Source organism: Colletotrichum acutatum, assembly GCF_030867785.1.
Source record: "Colletotrichum acutatum strain CBS 112980 chromosome Unknown BDZ83scaffold_56, whole genome shotgun sequence".
Lineage (NCBI taxonomy): Eukaryota > Fungi > Ascomycota > Sordariomycetes > Glomerellales > Glomerellaceae > Colletotrichum > Colletotrichum acutatum.
This window is the reverse complement of record NW_026849050.1, coordinates 18,587-36,535: the sequence shown is the minus strand read 5'-3', so window position 1 is coordinate 36,535 and position 17,949 is coordinate 18,587. Positions and strand designations below refer to the sequence as shown.

At 53.5% G+C, this 17,949-nt stretch overlaps 4 protein-coding genes across 4 annotated transcripts; 3 read left to right on the top strand and 1 right to left on the bottom strand.

Annotated features, from left to right (window-relative positions):
• Positions 1-317: 317 nt before the first annotated feature.
• BDZ83DRAFT_731373 (uncharacterized protein) lies at positions 318-2,019 on the top strand. The gene is made up of 3 exons (XM_060512869.1): positions 318-996; positions 1,050-1,113; positions 1,189-2,019. Exons 1-3 carry the CDS (start codon positions 637-639, stop codon positions 1,734-1,736), a joined length of 972 nt encoding a protein of 323 aa, XP_060364110.1. The 5' UTR covers positions 318-636; the 3' UTR covers positions 1,737-2,019.
• Positions 2,020-2,805: 786 nt separating this feature from the next.
• BDZ83DRAFT_731372 (uncharacterized protein) lies at positions 2,806-3,756 on the top strand (the record flags this gene model as incomplete). The annotated part of the gene is made up of 1 exon (XM_060512868.1): positions 2,806-3,756. One exon carries the CDS (start codon positions 2,806-2,808, stop codon positions 3,754-3,756), a length of 951 nt encoding a protein of 316 aa, XP_060364109.1.
• Positions 3,757-8,359: 4,603 nt separating this feature from the next.
• BDZ83DRAFT_624005 (uncharacterized protein) lies at positions 8,360-8,785 on the bottom strand. Its single transcript, XM_060508421.1, has one exon. The coding sequence runs from the start codon at positions 8,526-8,528 to the stop codon at positions 8,370-8,372; it is 159 nt and encodes a 52-aa protein (XP_060364108.1). The 5' UTR covers positions 8,529-8,785; the 3' UTR covers positions 8,360-8,369.
• A 2,752-nt stretch (positions 8,786-11,537) lies between these two features.
• On the top strand, positions 11,538-13,327 carry BDZ83DRAFT_720156 (uncharacterized protein; the record flags this gene model as incomplete). The annotated part of the gene is made up of 2 exons (XM_060512251.1): positions 11,538-11,697; positions 11,754-13,327. The coding sequence occupies 2 exons, from the start codon at positions 11,538-11,540 to the stop codon at positions 13,325-13,327; spliced, it is 1,734 nt and encodes a 577-aa protein (XP_060364107.1).
• Between the last annotated feature and the right edge of the window lie 4,622 nt (positions 13,328-17,949).

Sequence of the window (17,949 nt, the reverse complement as noted above, 5' to 3'; positions counted from 1 at the left end):
TGTCTATTCACACCTTCAAAGCCTTTTGCCAGATCCATATCTCGAGGTCAGGCTTAACCAGCCTTTGCTGCTCTGGTGCATGCAATGCCAACAATGGGCACTTCAAGCTGATGATCGTAGCTCTAGTCGACTTAGTGTCTGACCAAAGCTGCCATTACATCTAGCGTCTTTCCGATGCCGACAAACGGACGTTCTTCTTTGGTACGTGCGGGCCTCCACAGAGCCGGTTTGCCGGTGCCAGCTGCCTGCCTCCCCGCATAACCCACCGGCGCACCTATTAGTGGATGCGGACTGATGTCGTGATGACCGAGGATATAGCTCCCATTAACACCACTCTTCCATGTCGCCATCTATGCAAACCAAAAAGCCCGCTTTCTGAAAAGTCAATGTTTCCCCTTCCCCGATTCCCATTCTTGGAAATCAAGATCTTAACATTTCCCCGAGAGAAGTTTGGGGCACACATCCCTGACTGGGAGCAGCACATGTCACAGAACCTGCAAGAGGGCGTCTTGCTGAATTATTATTTCCCGGATTTCTTCCCGAAGCCGCTCCCCCACGATCGTGATTCCGTGTCTCCCCGAGCCGGAACTTGAACTACCACAGTAACTCATCAAGACTTTTCGCTTCGGACCAACCATGGAGCGTGCTCTCAACGATGCAGAATTCCTGACCGATTTGACGGGAGGAAACATGGCAGTCGTACGATGGAAGCACACGCCAGACGCGTCAGACTTTGACGATGCTGCGGCGTTTGAGATCGTTCGTAGGGCCATCATGTCAGAGATCAACGACCCGCAGAGGCTCCGCAAGGTCGCGGTCGAGATTGCTGCCTTGTTACCGGCATATCGGCCGTCTGATGATGTTCTTAAGTCTGTGTGGAAGTTGTTTGTGGGGTTGGCGCAGCAGACGCCATCTGGGAATATTGCGATGCTGGATCTGGTGGTGATTCTCGACCATTTAGCTCTGTCGCCTAGGACGACGGCTACGGTGACGGTGGTGAGTTCAAGCGTGGATATTCATGTATGCTGCTGGCGCTGATTGCTTTGTAGGATGGCTTCGAGCAATTAAGCCGTCTTCACGGTCTTGATCAAGTCATCAGAGACTGCATGGCCTGTAAGTCTACACTACCAAAGCTGAAGCAACTCTCAACAATAACGACCTTACTCACATGAAGCAAATGCCTAAAAGCACCGTATCAATCAGCCAACAGGATAGAAACCCTTACCCGCTGGGTCAACCTCAACGCCTTCGCCTCCCTCCTCTGGTCCTACAACCTCATCGACGGCCGCGACCACGCTGTCCGACAGCTCCGCACCGCCTTCGAAGACCGCCGCTCCTCAGACGCCAGTGATCGCGACGGCGCCGACGCCCGGCTCATGGCTGCTGCGCAGTGGGCTATTCACTCGTGTCAGCGTCTGTATCATCTCTCCGTGACGTCTGAGGCGACTTCGCCGGCGGAAGAGCAGCAGCAGACGACGAAGAGTGAGGGGACGAGAGAGCCTAACGGGAAGAAGGCAAGAGAGAGCAGCAGCAGCAGCAGCAGCAGTGCCGAGAGATGGAGATGCGGACCACGGTTCAAGGGCCGAGCGGGGTTCTCGTTCAGGAGGTGGGAGTTTTGGCAGCAGGCGTTTGAGGAGGCCAAGGAGTTTGGGGATTGTGGGAGCGAGACCAAGGTTGAGGCTGGGGCGGCGGCTGGGATGATGGAGAAGGTTCTGTATGCTGGATTTGAGGTTTAGAAACTTGACGATCGTGCTGGGTTTTCTAGTGGTGGATTTTGCAACAGGCGGATGGCTTTAGGGACCGGATTTGCGCCAGGAGGCTAGACTGTTTACGAGAGATCTTTAAGTCTCGCGAATACATCGTTCTTGGACTGGGTATTGGGAATTGGGGACTAGAAAACTCCAGACGGGATTCTTACAGGGCAGTCAGGGATGAGATCGAAAAGTCTTGTTGGGTAAATAACGTCTTGGTCTTGAGGAGCTTAGTTAAAGATATCGAAGAATGAAAAGATTGTGTGCTGATTGTGGCTGTCGCTCAGAGTCATCTTCCAAGCTTGTAGCCAGCCAGCTTGACCATCTTCATTACTCATTGATGTTCTTTGGTATGGAATATAGCCAGATCATTAGACAACAGATGAAGGCTGAGGAAGTCATGTACTATTTCTCTCCTCACTCCTGTAATATCCCATTTACCCTCTGCTACCAGATCACGTGTTTCCATCGGCAACTTTTGCGAGGATCTTTCTGCCTCCGTCATTTCCTGAGAACTTCTCTCATAGAATGACTGTGATTCACAAAGAATTTTGGTGTTTACTCTTTGATATGCTTCTGAGCCTGTTCAGCCTCCTGATCTGCTATGTGAGGGTACGGCCGAGCCGTGGTGAAGCAAACAGAAAACGGCACACTACAACTTGACCAACCACTTATATCAACAACCAGCGTTTGTAAACTTCACTTTGATTCATTCGGCCTGCAGAAAGCCGCTCCTCTTCTTTTCTCTTCTTTTTTGTCCGAGAGATCTTCTTTCGCCGCATACGACACTTGTCAGATTGGGGAAAGTTCCTTCCTCTTCTCCTTCCCCTCCTCCTCCTTCCTTTTCTTCTGAACCTCCAGAAAGGCATCCTCCTTCTCTCCTTCTCCTTTCCTCTCTCTCTCCCCACCTTCAACGTCAACCTCCCTTCATCAACTCTTGCTTCCCTACGACTAACTCTCAATACTTACAAAATCAAACACCGAACGCACCCCTGACTGGAAATTTGCAAACAAGGCCAAGATAGACCACTCTATCTCCATCCACCACGCCGCCATGACGAACTCCAAAGTCGACAAGCAGGCTTACGCCGCCGGCGCCATGTTAGCAGCCGCCAACGCTCAGCGAGAGGCTCACGCCAAACGGTCCGTCGCCAACAGAACCCCAGCCGAGGCCCTCCGCGCCCACATCGAGAGCAACACCGTGCCCACCGACATGGACGTCATCGAAGCCTTCCGCTTCGACTGCGTCTTCACAAGAGCCGACAAGCGCAACCTCCTCGTCCTCTACAGCCACCTCGTCCTCGACCACGGCGTCTCCACCTCCGCCATCCAGGGCTGGATCGCCGAGGGTAAAGAGACCGTCACCGCCCGCATCGAGGAGCTCTTCCAACCGCATCGCGACAAGATACCTACCGTCCGCTCAACCATGGCGGAGAAGTGGTACCGCAAGAACCCCTACGTTTTTGACCACGTCGGCGGCAGCCCCACCGCGGAGGATAGAGAGAAAGATACGGTCCTCCAGGCGATTCTCTGTGGCGCCACGCCCGGAGAGAGGATGGCCGGCGGCGTCGGTGCCACCCGCGAGGTCGAGGCGCAGATGCGCCTCGTGGAGGCGGATATCATGGCGCGCGCAGACAAGGGAGAGCATATTGCCTACCTCATCAGCATGTCGCAGATGGCCAACGAGGCGGTCGTATTCACCCCTTGCAACAGACCTCATAGCGACAAGCTGCCGCTGGAGATTAAAATTGTGGAATTGACTCCTGATGGCATGTGTACTGGCGTGGTCCACGTGGCTGCGTCTCTTGACGAGGCTAAGGAGTATGTTACAAATGCGTACTATGAGGCGGAGAGAGTGAAGTGGGAGGGAAAGCAAGCTGTCGATGGTAAGGGTAAGGGTAAGGCTTGTGATGGAGAGAAGGCGCAGGCTAAGGCTAAGACCAAGGGTGGGCTTGGATGTATTGAGGGCATGGTGTCTTCGCTAAAGGTCGATGATGTTGATTGATGTCTCATCTGGTACGCTCGTTTCTAGGCATCTCGTGGGTTTTAACGCTAACGTGTGGTACAGACAGAGCATTGTGAGCCATTGCTCAAGTGCAATATTCGTCACCCTTAGTACATGTGAAGGATGGGGCAGAACGTGGTTGACTTGAGAGAAGTTTGGGAGACAACTGTCAGGATCTGTGGAGATGTTACTCTGCTTGAACGGATGATTGATATGAGGATGTAAAGGAAACGTAGCGGAGACCTTCAACTCTCTCAGAAACCATTGGCACATCTGGTTAAGCAATTTAGATAGAGAAACTCAAGAGCCCGATTCAGTCAGTTGAGCACAGTTCTCTCTCTTTGATCAAGTTAAGTAAATCCCTACACTCGCACGAGTCCATCCACCCGAGTGTGAACACTCAATGTGGTTTTTTGGCATTGAGTGAGAGAGGAACTGCTAGGTTTGCGAGTTTCCAAAGCAGGAGCACATCCACAACGACTGATGGCAGTGAATGGACGTGTGAAAGAGAAGTAGAATGCCTTTGCAAACTCGCCAAATGTTCCTCGTATACTATAACTCGACGAGATGGGTACGAGGGCCCGCCTCAAGGGGTGTTGCCAGGGATGGGAGCAGCGAAGAGAACTGTTTGATATGAGAGCAGCTTTGTCCGATCGGGCTGTTGTCACCTCGCTTCACGGAAGGCACTGGTCGGCCATGGCATTTCAATCTCTATTATTCACTCGAGCAACACAGTCAAGTGTCATGAAAAGGTATCACCTAGTCGGCAGGCCGTGACACGTCCCGCACCTGTCGCGGAATCTGCTTCATTGCACTCTCGCCGACACTTCTCTACATTGTACTTAAATGACACGGACAGCAGTGTCATAAACATGGGGCAGAATAATGGTCTCTGACGAGATGGACAAGTTGTCTTTTGGAGAATGGAGGGCCTCGCTGGAGGCGGCGGCAACGGGTGTATTCTCAATCATATTGGAGACGAGTTTACCCATCGTGTTCCGCCGACTGGCCGGCAGCAAAGGTGTTACGGTGGCGTTGTATCAAGGGTGAAATATCACAGTATACTACACAGAGGGAGGAATATACTTTGTCGGTAATCAGATCCAAAAGAGAGAGGCGGACACAAGTCCGACGGCCGTCAGTGTAAGTGAGTGATGACACGTTCTGTTTTGGTCCCACTGTGATCAGTTCAAGACCGTAAAAGTGTCGGGCAGTTGTCGAGCGTAGATGAAATGCGCCGAATTGAAGAAGCATCCGAAGAAGGTCCCTTGGCAGAGTCATGCGGCGGGCGATCCCGAGATCTCAACGTCAACGGGCTGGGGATCGAATTGTATCAGCTGCCAGACCCTAGAGTGGCCGGCCCTGTGCCGACACTAACACCGAAGTTGATGACACCGGACTTGATTTGATGGACGTTGCACATTGCCAAGAAGTCTCGCCCAGTAGCAGACAAAAGTATGTGCTAGAAATTGGCAAGTACGGATGCACCGTCAAAAGGATGCCCCCAAGCGTCTCCAACTGGTAAGCCGGCGCCGAACGCGTTGCGACTCGGAGCTGCCGCCGGAGTTTGGCCGAAAGACGGTTATCTGGGGAAAAGAGGACGAGTAAGATGGTGTTTGGTTCGTGGGTGTTTCATTGTCGCATTGCGTTGGGGGCTGTGCAAGATGAAATTCGAACTCGAAAGGGTGGATTCGAGGCTCGAAACAAGTCGGAGGTTGGGAAAAGACCGCAACTTACATACACTGAGCGGCAACAGTGAAGCTGCTAGAAACTGCGTCAATGGTTTTCTGGTTTGTACTGCTAGTCATCCCCAAGCCAAAAACTTCAACGAATGTGGCATCGCATGTTGAGTTAAGGAGCTGAATGTTATCTTTGGGAGAAGTCCATCGCTTCACCCAATGTTCGAGGTTCATGAGATGACACCGACAGTCCACAGACTATATCAAGAAGCTGACGGGTGAGACCAATGCGGCTGAAGAACAAGCGCGTTCAGCCGCTCTCGAGTTGGTGACACGAAATGCGATGCAACTGGGCGAGGTACGCCTTGGGGGCTTCTCTCTTGCGCACTGAGGGGCGGAAAGACGACGGGGTGGACCTGATTTTGATTCATATTTTTACTTTGCCGTGTTGAGCCGGGACAAGTCATGAGTCGGTATCCTTTTTCTTCGTCTTGCACGTACGGAGCATGTACTGCGTAAGCCATTGCTGTGAATGGAAGTCGTCGTCGTTGTTGTTGTCGTCTCCATGGTCTGAACTCCCTGCGCATGAGTTTGTACGCAGTGTGCGCAGCGAGTGTGTCGCGGGATGGAGCCCGAGCTTTTTGTCATTCACATGTGTCGTGGCTGAGAGACGTGGACGATGGCTATCGGGAAGGCCCCACCCTGCCGTCCAATGGTGGGGTCCGCCTGAGAACCCTAGGCCTGAATGGGTTGAACTGCCGCGGGAGAAGAAGAAGACGGAAAAGAATGTGTAATTGTTCACTGTAAGACACGACCATGGCCCAGATTGTACGAAGTACTTGGGGGAGAAGAGACGATGGCGACGCCGACAATAAATTAACGCGGGCAGAAAAGGAACTCTGCGTGAGGTTGCGTCATTTGTCTGCCGGATCAAACATTGGGGTTTGTTTCTTCCCGCTTGTTCTGTTGGAAAACGAAAGCCCAGGGCTGCTGGCTGGCCTGGTCTGGCCTCGTCCTGTTCGAAAGCGGATGTCATGTATTATCATTGGCCTACCGGGCTTCCTGACCGTGGAAAAGCAAGCCTGGCACGCATGGGTTACAGGCCTTGTAGATGGAGAAGATGATGGAAGCCGTGCTAATGTCATTCTCGAAGTATTGAAAGATGAACGCTGGCTGAGCAGATCGGGCTGATTGGCTCGCAGAATTTGGAAGCCACGCAACAGTGCTCACGGCCAATCCGTCGAGATGAAGAACAACCTGCAGCGAAGTACTGCTTGCGGTAGTTGCCCTGAAGTGTTTGCTTGTCCATCCACGGCATCCGGTAGACGGTGATTTGCTCGAGGTCGTTATCAAAGATGAGCCGAAAATGGACATGAGCTGCAGGGTATTGCGGCACTACTTCAGCCCCTGCAGCAGGCCGATGTTTCCCACGAGTGTGGTCACTGGTCAGCAGTCATTGTGGGTGGTGCTGTGATGAGGGTTTCGAAGTTGAGTTGGCTGATGAAGGACGAGGGGTGATTTGTCTGCAGCAGGCGTGAAACGAAGTGCTGATCCGACTGTTTGTCTGATGGACGTCTGGATTCCCAACCTTGTAGGAAAACGGCATAGATCCGAACCTAGAGAGCGAAAGAGCGAGTGATTGACAGGGTCGAGGAAGGATGAGCAGGGGTCTCTTGAGTGGGTGCACCGTTGCAGTGTTGCAGTCTTGGACCTTGGGAGGAGAGCCACACAAAGGTGTGGAAGTGTTCGTGAGAGAGAGGAAGAGAAAGTTTCTAGGCGGAAAATTTTGTGTTTCTTGATGGAAATCGGTAACCGGGAAGGACGTCTGATATCATCCAAGGCTGCATCCGTTTCGCAAGTGCAGGTTGTCCGGGGGGCATCGTTGGAGCAGAGATGAAGAGGCGCGAAATTTGAGTTTGGGGACGCGCAGAGGCGGTGCTGTCGCTAATGTGCTTTTGGGAGGTGAGCCAGCGGGGACCCGAGAGGACGCTTTTCGGATTGAGACGACGGAGAGTGGACGACGGAAAGACGTACCTCTGAGGCTTATCTAAGCGGACCTGGAGACGTGTTGCGGGTGATGGTGATGGTGATGGTGATGGAGATGTACACTGTACATGTGCGTATCACGTGGAGACACTCATGGGGGCCGCCCACCTTTCGCCAAATGTTTGACAGAAAGCAAGGTGGGAACACCAATTGGCATCTCGGTGCATCCCAGTCATCTGCAAGTTGCTGTTGACGATGGTACTCGAGAGACATAGTACTGTGAAGTTATCCAACTGTGGAGGAGAATTGGGATACCTTGGACCGCGGGGTTCGCAGCCTGGGGTGGAGAAAGAAGTCACGTCATCGCTGTTCAAGTAAAGTGTCGAGTGCGTGGCATGCTGTATCTGGCGCATGTTTCTGGCAGTAGGTAGCTATCCAAATAGACAATCAAGTCGGAGGGAACCTGCCAAGTGAGGGTCGTGAAAGTTGGAGGTGCTTTCCTCCTCTCAAATCTAAGGTACAAATACCTTGTATCAGGCAGGAGTGGGAACTGAGAAGGAGCACAGAGGTCAAGAGTACTCCGTACCTACCGACAGTTCCCTCAGTGGATAGGTAGCTGCTGCAGGTTGACGGTTAGGTAGCATGGGTGAGATGTACCCACGTGCTATGCTAAGTTCCTTCTCTTCGATGTCGCTGGATCTCTGCGCTGCAGACTGGCAGAGATACTCGGACCACAAAGAAGCGACATGGAGAGTACGGATGCAAGGGGTCTTTCCTTGCTTTGCAACTGCCAGGCTCCCCCCACGCTCTTCCCCGATGATTAATTCCCTCCACTCATCAAGCTTCGCTCCCACCGTCACTACTCCGTCCAGTGCGTCCACTTCGGGTACTCACTCATTTCCGTGACACAGTCGCACAACACAACATGAACAGGAAAAGGAACCTTCATCACAATACGAATACACGGCAGAAAACTGCCACAGCACCGCGCACCGGCAGCAAGGAGCATAAGCCGTGAACCATCATGCGATGATGCGATTCTTTACTCCGCAAAGAACAGCAGAAACAAGCAAACACGTACGCAAACACGCAAACAACCCACACCATCTGCCGTCGAGCCGCCTTGCACTCTCTGGTCGCACTTTGGCTTCGCAAATTCGAGGCTGGCGCTGGTCTTGCACACAAATCACTGACCGCCCTGCTCTGTACTTTGCAACGCGCAGCACTCACTCTCTCTCTCGCGCTCGCCTTCACGTGCCTGTCCTCGTTCTCCAGCCAGACAGCCACCCACAATCCACTATCCGTATTCCGTACCGGTGCGCAGATGGGCTTTGCTCGCTCATTGCTGGGCCGGCTGCTTGGGCTATCCATGGCCCATCCCACTCAGACCAGCCCTGCCAATCTGCTACCCTCAGGGGTCTTCAATCTTGCGCCGATGAACCCTGACCCTCAACACGTCCTTGGCCCGCACGTCCCGGCCTTCAATTGACTCTGGTTCCCTGGCTGGCACTGGCAACCTTGGGAAGTTGGGAGCGAATACCACTCGTCTGATTGGCACCTGTTCAGGTACGCGGAGCCTGCTCCTCTTTGCGGCTTGCGATTTGCGGCGTCAGCGTGCCCTTTCCCTTTTCTCAATCCCGGTTCGATGCTCGATGCTCGATGGAGCGGCCATATCTGGTTCGTCGATCCCGGCTTCAAGGCCTCAAGACAACCCTATCTCGTCTCTCTTTCAGACAGACAGACAGACAGACAGACAGACAGACAGCCAGCCAGCAAGCAAGCAACACGCAGCTACAAGTGCCTTGACCACAGCAAATGCCTCTGTTGACCTACGAACTTGCCTATAATGATTGACCTGGGAGTCTCTGGCAGGGCAGCGGATTCGATGCCGCCGACATATATACCGGCAACCGGCCCTTGAACCGGCGCAACATGATGACAATCAAGTCCGCATTCTATCCGATTCTTGCGCGGATGGAACGAACCGCCCAAGAGGGGTGGCCACGTCCAGGGGACCCTCGCAATGCTCCTGCATCGAGTGCCCATCCTCCCCCATCACGGATGCTGGACCGGATGGCGGACACTCACACATGCAACCACCTCTCCCATGCTCGAGGTTCAGGCTCTCACATCTCGAGTCACTCAGTGACCTGGCTTTGGTCAAGCCATCAATGACAGCCACCGAGCATCTACCCATGGCTCTCGACCTGGTACACATGCGCAAATGCGTACAGGTACAACCCGCAACCACAGACAGACACACTCCCAAAGACTGGCACACTGGCGGCGCTGGCGAGCCTGCAGGACTGGCCCTGCAACACCAACTGCCTTAGCCCAAAAGGGGAACCATCCTATTCCTGTTTCCTTTTTGCCTTTATCTCTGGCCCATCCTCGGACGGCTAGAGGTGGCGTCGCCCACTAAACTCGTCTCGTTATCGCACGCCAATGCTACCAAGACGTCGAAACTCGCCGGGCTGCCCGTCTGGGATCCCCTCAGATTGGCCATTTTTCCTCTCGCCGTCCTCTGACTGGATGCGACCTCTGTTGACCCCGGCTCCCAAACCAATTTGTTCACTGCAAAGATGACGGGGATCAGCACCTGAGAGATACAGTGGGCTTTTCCACTTTTCTCCAGCCCAAAAAGTGAAGGGTACGGGGGTCTTCGGGCAACTCTACGGATACTGCGTAGTCTGTGTGGGTGAGGCAGAAGAACAGAGAGAAGGGAACCCAGTGCGGTTGCTCTGTAGTGTAAAGAGCGAGAGGCACACAGGCACACGGGCAAAAGCGAGCTCGCTGCCCACCTCCGGGATGAGCATGAGCACTGATTCTTTCAAGCTGGCGCAGCCCGTCGCCCATCCCAATCCAAGACCGTCTGAACCCAGGCAAGCCAGGCTGTCAGGGGAGGACAGACTAACCAGACCGGCCGAGACAGTCAGATTGAGCAGAAAGTGAGAGCCCCTCAGTCAACGGCACACACATACACACACACTCACACACCACACTTTAGTTGGCTCTCCTCTCCTCCTGCGGCCTTTTTCTTCCCTCTTGCTTCATACTCATTACTCACTCTCCATTACTCTCTCTCTCTCACTCACCAGCCCTCTCGTCTCGAAACGACAGGGCGATGCCAGCGAGGAGACAATCATAAATCAGATTCAGGGATACTGGAACACCGAGACCCCGACATCTTGCACTTTAGCAGCCAAATAAACGCAGCCCCCGACATAGACCCAACGGCTGACTGCCTTGCACGTTGGCCCTGTCCCTTCTTCGTCCCATCCGATTTCCCGGGTCCAACAGACTAGAGGAAGACACACACATAGAGGAAGAGAGCCACGAGCTGCTCATCCTACGCTATCCAAGAAACCAGCCTCTTGGTATGCCCCGTTGGAACACACGGACAAATACTCCCGTCCTCGCTCTACGCACAAACATCAGGATACGCCCAACATCAAATTACCCTTTACTCTTGGCTCCTGGCAAGGCTCGATACCAACAGTTCCTGACTTCACGCCCGCACTAGCGAAGATCCCGTGTCGGATCACGTCAACTTGGATGCAGGTCCAGAGAGACAAGCACCGAAGCCACTCTCCCACCGTTGTTGATAGAACCAACCCTGTTCTTACTCACTCTACCGTCTACGGTACCGGATACTCTCTCTGGCTCTAATCTTTATCCCTACTCGGTCGCCCCCAAGCCCAAGCCAGCCTGGCCTTGTCACTCGGAGGCATTCCATCGCTGCCCCCGATACATAGGAGCGCCAATTCCCTCCCCTCCCGCCCTTCACAGGCTTTGATCATCCTTTCATAACTTACCTTGCTTTTCTTCGTCGTTCCCGCGTTGTGTCCAGCGCTACATCCTTGGCCCCCCCGGCCTTTTGGAAGTCTCGCACTCTCCACCCTTCCGCCCTCTTCTCCCGTTCTGACTACGATACACTCCTTTTCCAACTTCATCTTGCTACTGTTCATCCATCAAAAGACGAACGACGAGTCGATCCGTTCCGTCCCATACCGAAAATCGCACAATATAGCCATTTCTGGTTTGCCGACACTCTTTTCTCTCCATATCGACGACTTGTCCAGCGCTTTACGCACGACCGACCGACCGACCGGGGCCATGTCCGCAAATGTCTGGCCCGGGGCCGACAGCTCCTCCCAGCACTCTGGGCAGCTGTCGCAGAAAGACCTCGTCCTCGATCAGCAAATGATTAAGCACCTTCTCAACAGATATGGCCAAGACAAACTGAATCTTCTTATCCAGGAAACCACCGGCCCGCGTGAGTGACATTTGATGCTGACCGCTTCCCCGGTTCTGTGAACTAATTGGATGCAGAGTCGGATGGTGCATCAATTGTGTCGTCGGCGCAGTCATCTGTCCTGTCGGATGACCAGTCGAGCATGTGGGATACCCAGAGCATCAGAACATTCTCCGACACGTCGTCAATTACTGGCAGCATTATTTCCAATGTGTCTCGCGGCACATCGAAAATCCTGGGTCGACGGAGTGGAAGCAGCAGCGCCGCGGCTGCTGCCCAGGCCCAAGCGGCGCAACAGGCGGCTCAGACGCAGCAGGACTCGGAATCATGGAATGGAATCGACGTGCCCAACTCCTCCAACACAGCATCCGACGCTGCATCAATCTCCACCAGTGCCTCAAAACAAAAGGGGGCTTTCATGTGCGGATTCTGCAAGGAGGAGGACATCACCAAGACGTGCACTCGGAAAAATGACCTCAAGCGTCATATCGAAGACTTCCACAATGTCAATGCGCAATGGTTCTGCCGTCATCGTGGTTGCCAGATGGTATTTGATTGGCAAGGCGCCTACAAGACACATTTGAAGCAGGCGCATGGCGGTTCGAGAATGTCCCTGGACGAGGCCAAGGTCAACCTTTGTCCCCAAGTCGTCTTTGCATGCGGCTTCGACAACTGCCTGCAAGTGTTCGAAGCGCAAGGCGACTCGGACGCAAGTGCGACCTTTAAGGAGTACGTGAGCCATGTCGTGAAGCACTTTGACGAAGGATCCAACAGCGGCGACTGGTCATACTCGGCAAGGATACGGAACCTCCTCAGGCAAGGTCAGGTACAATCAGCTTGGAACGAGTCGATGTGGAACGAGGCGTCAAGGACATCTCTGCAATGGAGCCCCCAGACGTCTGGTATCTTGAGGAAACGACTCGAGTGTCGCCATGTCGGAGATGTCAAGCTACTTGTGCAGTACGCCATGATGCTCGGCTCCGATCCCAGCAGCATTGGAAAGTTCCGCGAAGACTTCGTCACCCCCGTTGCCGATACGTGCACCTTGCATATGCCTGGGCACAAATCACGACAGCCCACCATTGCCGCTCCTCCGGAGCAACCGACCGACCCCTTCTCCTTCAAGATCTCACGCGGCGCAAACCCTGCGCTCGCCGCTTACATGGCGTCTCAACGCAGAGTCTACGTTCCCAGACAGCAGCGGGTTGTAAGACCACCGCAGTTACATCACCCGCACCAGCAAGTACCTACATCGAACCTGATGGCCAGTCACTCCCGGTTATCGCAATCATCACATTCATCACACACAAGTAGCCATCACGGCCATCCACAGGTTCACCATAGCAACCAGAGTCACAGCACGTTGGGACATTTCTTCCAGGCGATGCCCGAATCACAGTTGTACGACCCTAACAGCAACGCCCAAGGCTTTGGGCCCAGCAGCGGCGCAATGCACCACAATGGAATCATAGCAGACGATATGCAGAGCCTAAGAAGCATGGGCGGCGCACCCGAGTCGACAGACGTGGAGATGCAGGACGGCTTGATGCCGGATTTCTCTTCGCCGTACGGACAACATTCAGCAAATCTGACAAGTCCATCCATCAACGGCCATCCTGACGGATTCTTTCCTCCCGGACAAGCTTATTAAGCAGCTATGCCCGGAGCAGTTTGCGACGACTCGACAGTACCAATGACACGAATGAGTGGCCAGCGACCAGCTGTAAGGCTCATGTATCAACAAAATTAGAAGCACATTTTTAACTCCAGTCCCATCTCGCGCAAGAGATGTTTTTCTTTGACTCTATTTTCAATCCAATTTCATTTGTCGGCGTTTTTCTATCAAGATCATATACCCAACATCGGTTGAACGCCATACCGGGTATGTTCGCAGTAACTACAGCCTTGGACGACATACGACTGGACGGACAACGGAAGAGGAGGATTGTACATGACAGCTGGTTGCTAGACCAGAGTCGTCCGAAAGCGTCTCGGTACGTACGAGTAGGGCTATCCTGAAGGCGGTTATACTCTTTTCAGAGAGATGGGATGAGGCAAATCGGGGAAGCAAGGACGGAATCGGGAACATAGGACGCGGCCAATGTGGAACGGCCTGGATTTCCGTAAAGCACTCTCAGGTGAAAGCACGAGGCGTAGCACCTGGTGCATTATACCCGCCGGCGAAACGGTTGGAATCGACTTTTAATTTCTACCATTATCAATTATCACTTCTGCTTCTCCTCCTTCCTTTCTGTGCTCCATTGTTACATGCCCGTTGATGAGATGAAAATGAGTTGGGATGGCTTGCGTAGCAATTTCTGCCCCGGCAGCCAAAGTCAACCACGCTCGTACACTCTCGTGCTCCCTGCGATGCCTGTGCCGCGCGTCCATAGTCTTTGAGGTGATGGATTGACTCGGTCGTGACATTGTGAATCGACGACGAGGGGGCAGACATTGTTCGAGTGAGGCGTCGAGTCATGTGCTGTTGACGTGACGAACAGGCCCTCCCTGGCAGCTGCGCATATAACTCTGCGACAGGCAGGATCACTGATTAAACTACACGTGGTACCCATAGGTATTTCCCCTTGAGGATCTACGGAGTACAAGGGCACGAAGAGGAGGTGTACGATTTGCGAAGGGGGGGGGGGGTTTGCTGCCGTTTTTCCATCGGACTTTTAAAGAGAGAGATGGCGCCATTCTTCTTGTTGCAACTGTCAGCTGCTGATCCCCGTGCTTTTCTCGGATTGTGTTGGAGGGAAGACTGCACGGGGACGGGCGGGGATGGAACCGGACGATATGCGGCTTTGCGGTTTTGCTAGCGATTGATCAGGATTTACGAGGCTTTCTTGTTCCCCTTTCATATTTTGAGCTTGTTTCACCAGGCTAACGGTCTGGCGACACCGTTGATCTTTCTGGGGTCAGCTGGGGTATATTTGCCACAGTTTGGCTTGAGGTCTGGGTCTCTTGAGTCTATGTCCCCAGAATCTAGCTATCTAGGTCCCTTGAGTTTAGGTCCTAGTCTAAGATCGCCCATGGCTGAACGAACGACGAAAGGGCGTCACGGATGAGGAATAGATAGACATCCAGACACATGGCATTTGCCATTGGGATTTTGCATGAATTTGGGGGCCGAGGGGTGTGGGGGTTATGGGATGTACCGCATAGCTCCGGTCGGCTACACCCGTTTCCCTTGGGTTGAAAGGAAGGAAAGGCATGGTGATCATGAGACGGGACGCGAAGGGATTGGGGTTTCTAGGGTCTGGGACGGCGTAGAGGAAAACTGGCGCTTCCTTCTCTGTGTCTCTCTTTGTCGTTGCCTCCCACTGGGCAAATTTAAGCTTTCCGTTCTTTGTGGGACGAGAATCCTAAACGGGCCCTGCCTCGATTGAGCGTCGTGAAGCAGACCGAGTATACGATGAGAAAGGGTAAATGGGAAAGTATTCACTTTGTGTAGATCTGGGATATGGGTTGTTTTATCTGATGATTTTTGGTGGTTTTTTGGTGGTGGAGCTACCTAGGATTCGGGGTGACGGCCGGACGGGAGATTGACCCTGGGCTCTTGGGGACCGGGGACGGGGAGTCAGTGGAGCTACGATCGGGGCTTGGAAACTTGGGAGAGATGTCGAGATGTCAGTGCGGTTTGATGGGGACTCGGTGGTTAAGCGGAGTCTCCGTATCGCTCCCCCCCTTTTGCGGCTATTCGTACAGAGAGGGACGCTTTCTTTGGTGGAGATGGAGGGGGAAGCGCGAGAATGGTTTTTCTTGGCGGTTCCTTGCTGCTGGGATTTGGCGACCTGGCTGAGGGAGAGAGTTCAGGAACTACATAGTTACGGCGACGGGACCCTTGAGAGACGTAGAGAAACACGGTTCTCTTAGGGATCTTTGGGGATAGACGATGGATGGAGGGGGGGGGGGAGAGGGACACGCGGCGTTGTGTTTTCGAGTTGATGTGAAGAAGTTTGGCTGAGTTCGTCTCCGTGTCGGACCGTGTGTGATGGTGAGGCGACGGCTGGGTGGTTAGAGTTCAGCAAGGTGGTGAGCATTACTTTTGCAGGTAGGTAGAGGCACTTTGTTCTGGTTTGGGGAATGTGAGGCGCTCATCACTTTTTGGAATGTGTCTTTTAGAAAGGCAACTTTTGACAACTGCTTTCGGTGATCTGCTTTTCGTTAGTGTTGTGCTGAGAGGCAGGGCAATTTGTATGAGCGCAGCGAATGGAATGGACAAGCTCAGATTGTGATCTGCTTTTCGTTCATGTTTTGCTGAGAGGGAAGCACGGAAGGTAACGTGAGAGCAGCGGAGGGAATGGACAAGTTCAGATCGGTGATCTGCTTTGGCTGTTACTGGTAATCTTGCGTGACATTCAATGAGACCCTGCAATCCTACCCTCGAGGATGAGTTGCGTTTGGCCGTCTTGGTTTTTTTTCCACTTCTTTCACCTCATCTCAGCGCACCGTGGACATCGACATGGGATTGGACGGGGTTCGCCGACGGTGAGGAAGATCACTCGCCTAACCACTTGTCTTGGGTGAACCGGTGAACCAATTGTTGTGACTTTGGCGCAAGCCCATCTCATGTCGTGTCAGGCAACCCAGCGAGCGGGCAACCTTCTCCTCCTCTCCCTCTTTCACACACTCTCCATCCATTGGAATCCTATAGCAGCTCACCAGTCGAATGGCGAATGACGGCTGAAGCACCAACGGCACTCGGGCTCTCCGCTGACGCAGGTGGCATCGTCAGTTTCGAACGCCCGCGAAACGAACTGAGGGGAAACTCCTCCTTCAACGGCCGTATCCGGTACAGCATGTGGCATGTACGATGTGGCTGGCTACTCGTTCCATCGTCTTCGAGACGAATGCCTCACCAAGGAGTGCCACATGCCTCAACATCTGGAAGGGGGAAGCAAGCGTTCGTTGGCATTCTCAGCCTCGAAGAAAGTTGAGGCAGCACGCGACGACAAACTATCCAACCCAGTCCATGAAGTTTTGGGATAGCAGATCGTTCCCTTTCTTGATCTCTTGGTCCCCGAGTCGAGTCACTTAGGGCTCAGATCCACCACGCGGACTCAACAAAGGAATCTCTCTGGCGGGGAAGTCTTTGGCGTCGTCGGAAGGAGGACAAAGACTCGGATAGAGGACCAGTTGAGAGACACCCTTTGAATCGTCCCGGGGCTTCGGCTCCGGAAGACGCGAGACTGTAATATTGATCACGGACCAGGAGCTGGCCCCATGGCAATGACAACGACACGACACACCGACACGACGTTCCGGCGACAACGGTTAGGTCCTTCGTTGATGGAATCCAAACCCCATCTAGTCCAAGATATGTCTGTTCATGCTCTCGACTAGGGGAAACGTCCACCCTTGCCTCATCACCAACCATCTCAACCCACACCCAATCTCACCACCACCTTCACAAACCAAAAACACAGTCATGCGGATCCTTTGTTCTAGCGCCATTCTAGAAGGCCGCTAACGGTCTTGGCTTTCCACTTTCCTTCGCCCAGCTGGGCGCTACACAGCCCCGCCAGGACTCGAGTGCGTCCTATCAGGCTGTCAGTGGTCATCGTTACACAGGTAGTTGGTCTCTCTTGACTCTCTGCCTGCTCGCCCCCTGCTTCTGTGTGTCTTTTCTTTTTTTGCTCCACCTGCATCTGTCAGCCGGACATAACGAACAAGGGCGTGGGTTCCTGCTCGAGGCAAGCGGCTCTGTTGTGATTTGGTTCGTCGAGAGAGGTCGTCCCTGGTGGTTGACTGGTTCAAGAGGTAGGAAATCTGTGCAGATGAAGGTTCGCCGCAAAAGAAAAGAGGGGGAAGGCGGCATCCGAATGGGTTGAGATCAGCGTTTCTTGTCTCATTCCCTGGGTTGCCGCTTACCCCGGTTGGTCCTTGGATCAAGACGCTTGAAGTCGAGCCGTCGTGCATCTCCCTCAATGGGAATCAGGCTCCCGAGGATCCGATTTGTTCTAGAAGGCTTGGTCAAGTTTGACAAAGTTGTGGACCATAGTAACGGGTGTTATTGTAAACAACGAGCTTCCTCTGAAGTACCTGTTCGAGAGCAACTTCTCCGCAGCGAATGCCGCGAGCGATGGGAACTCAGACACCCCATTCCCCAATTCCAGGAGACCTTCCTAGAGCCAGGCTGAGGCTGATTGGATTCTCATCCAGGAATGTAACCCGCCATCACCATTACCATTACCAAATGGCCACTCAAGACCCCATGCAGGAGTTACTTCACCGTTGCTCCAAAACGGCCTCAGTCCTGAGCCCTGCGCC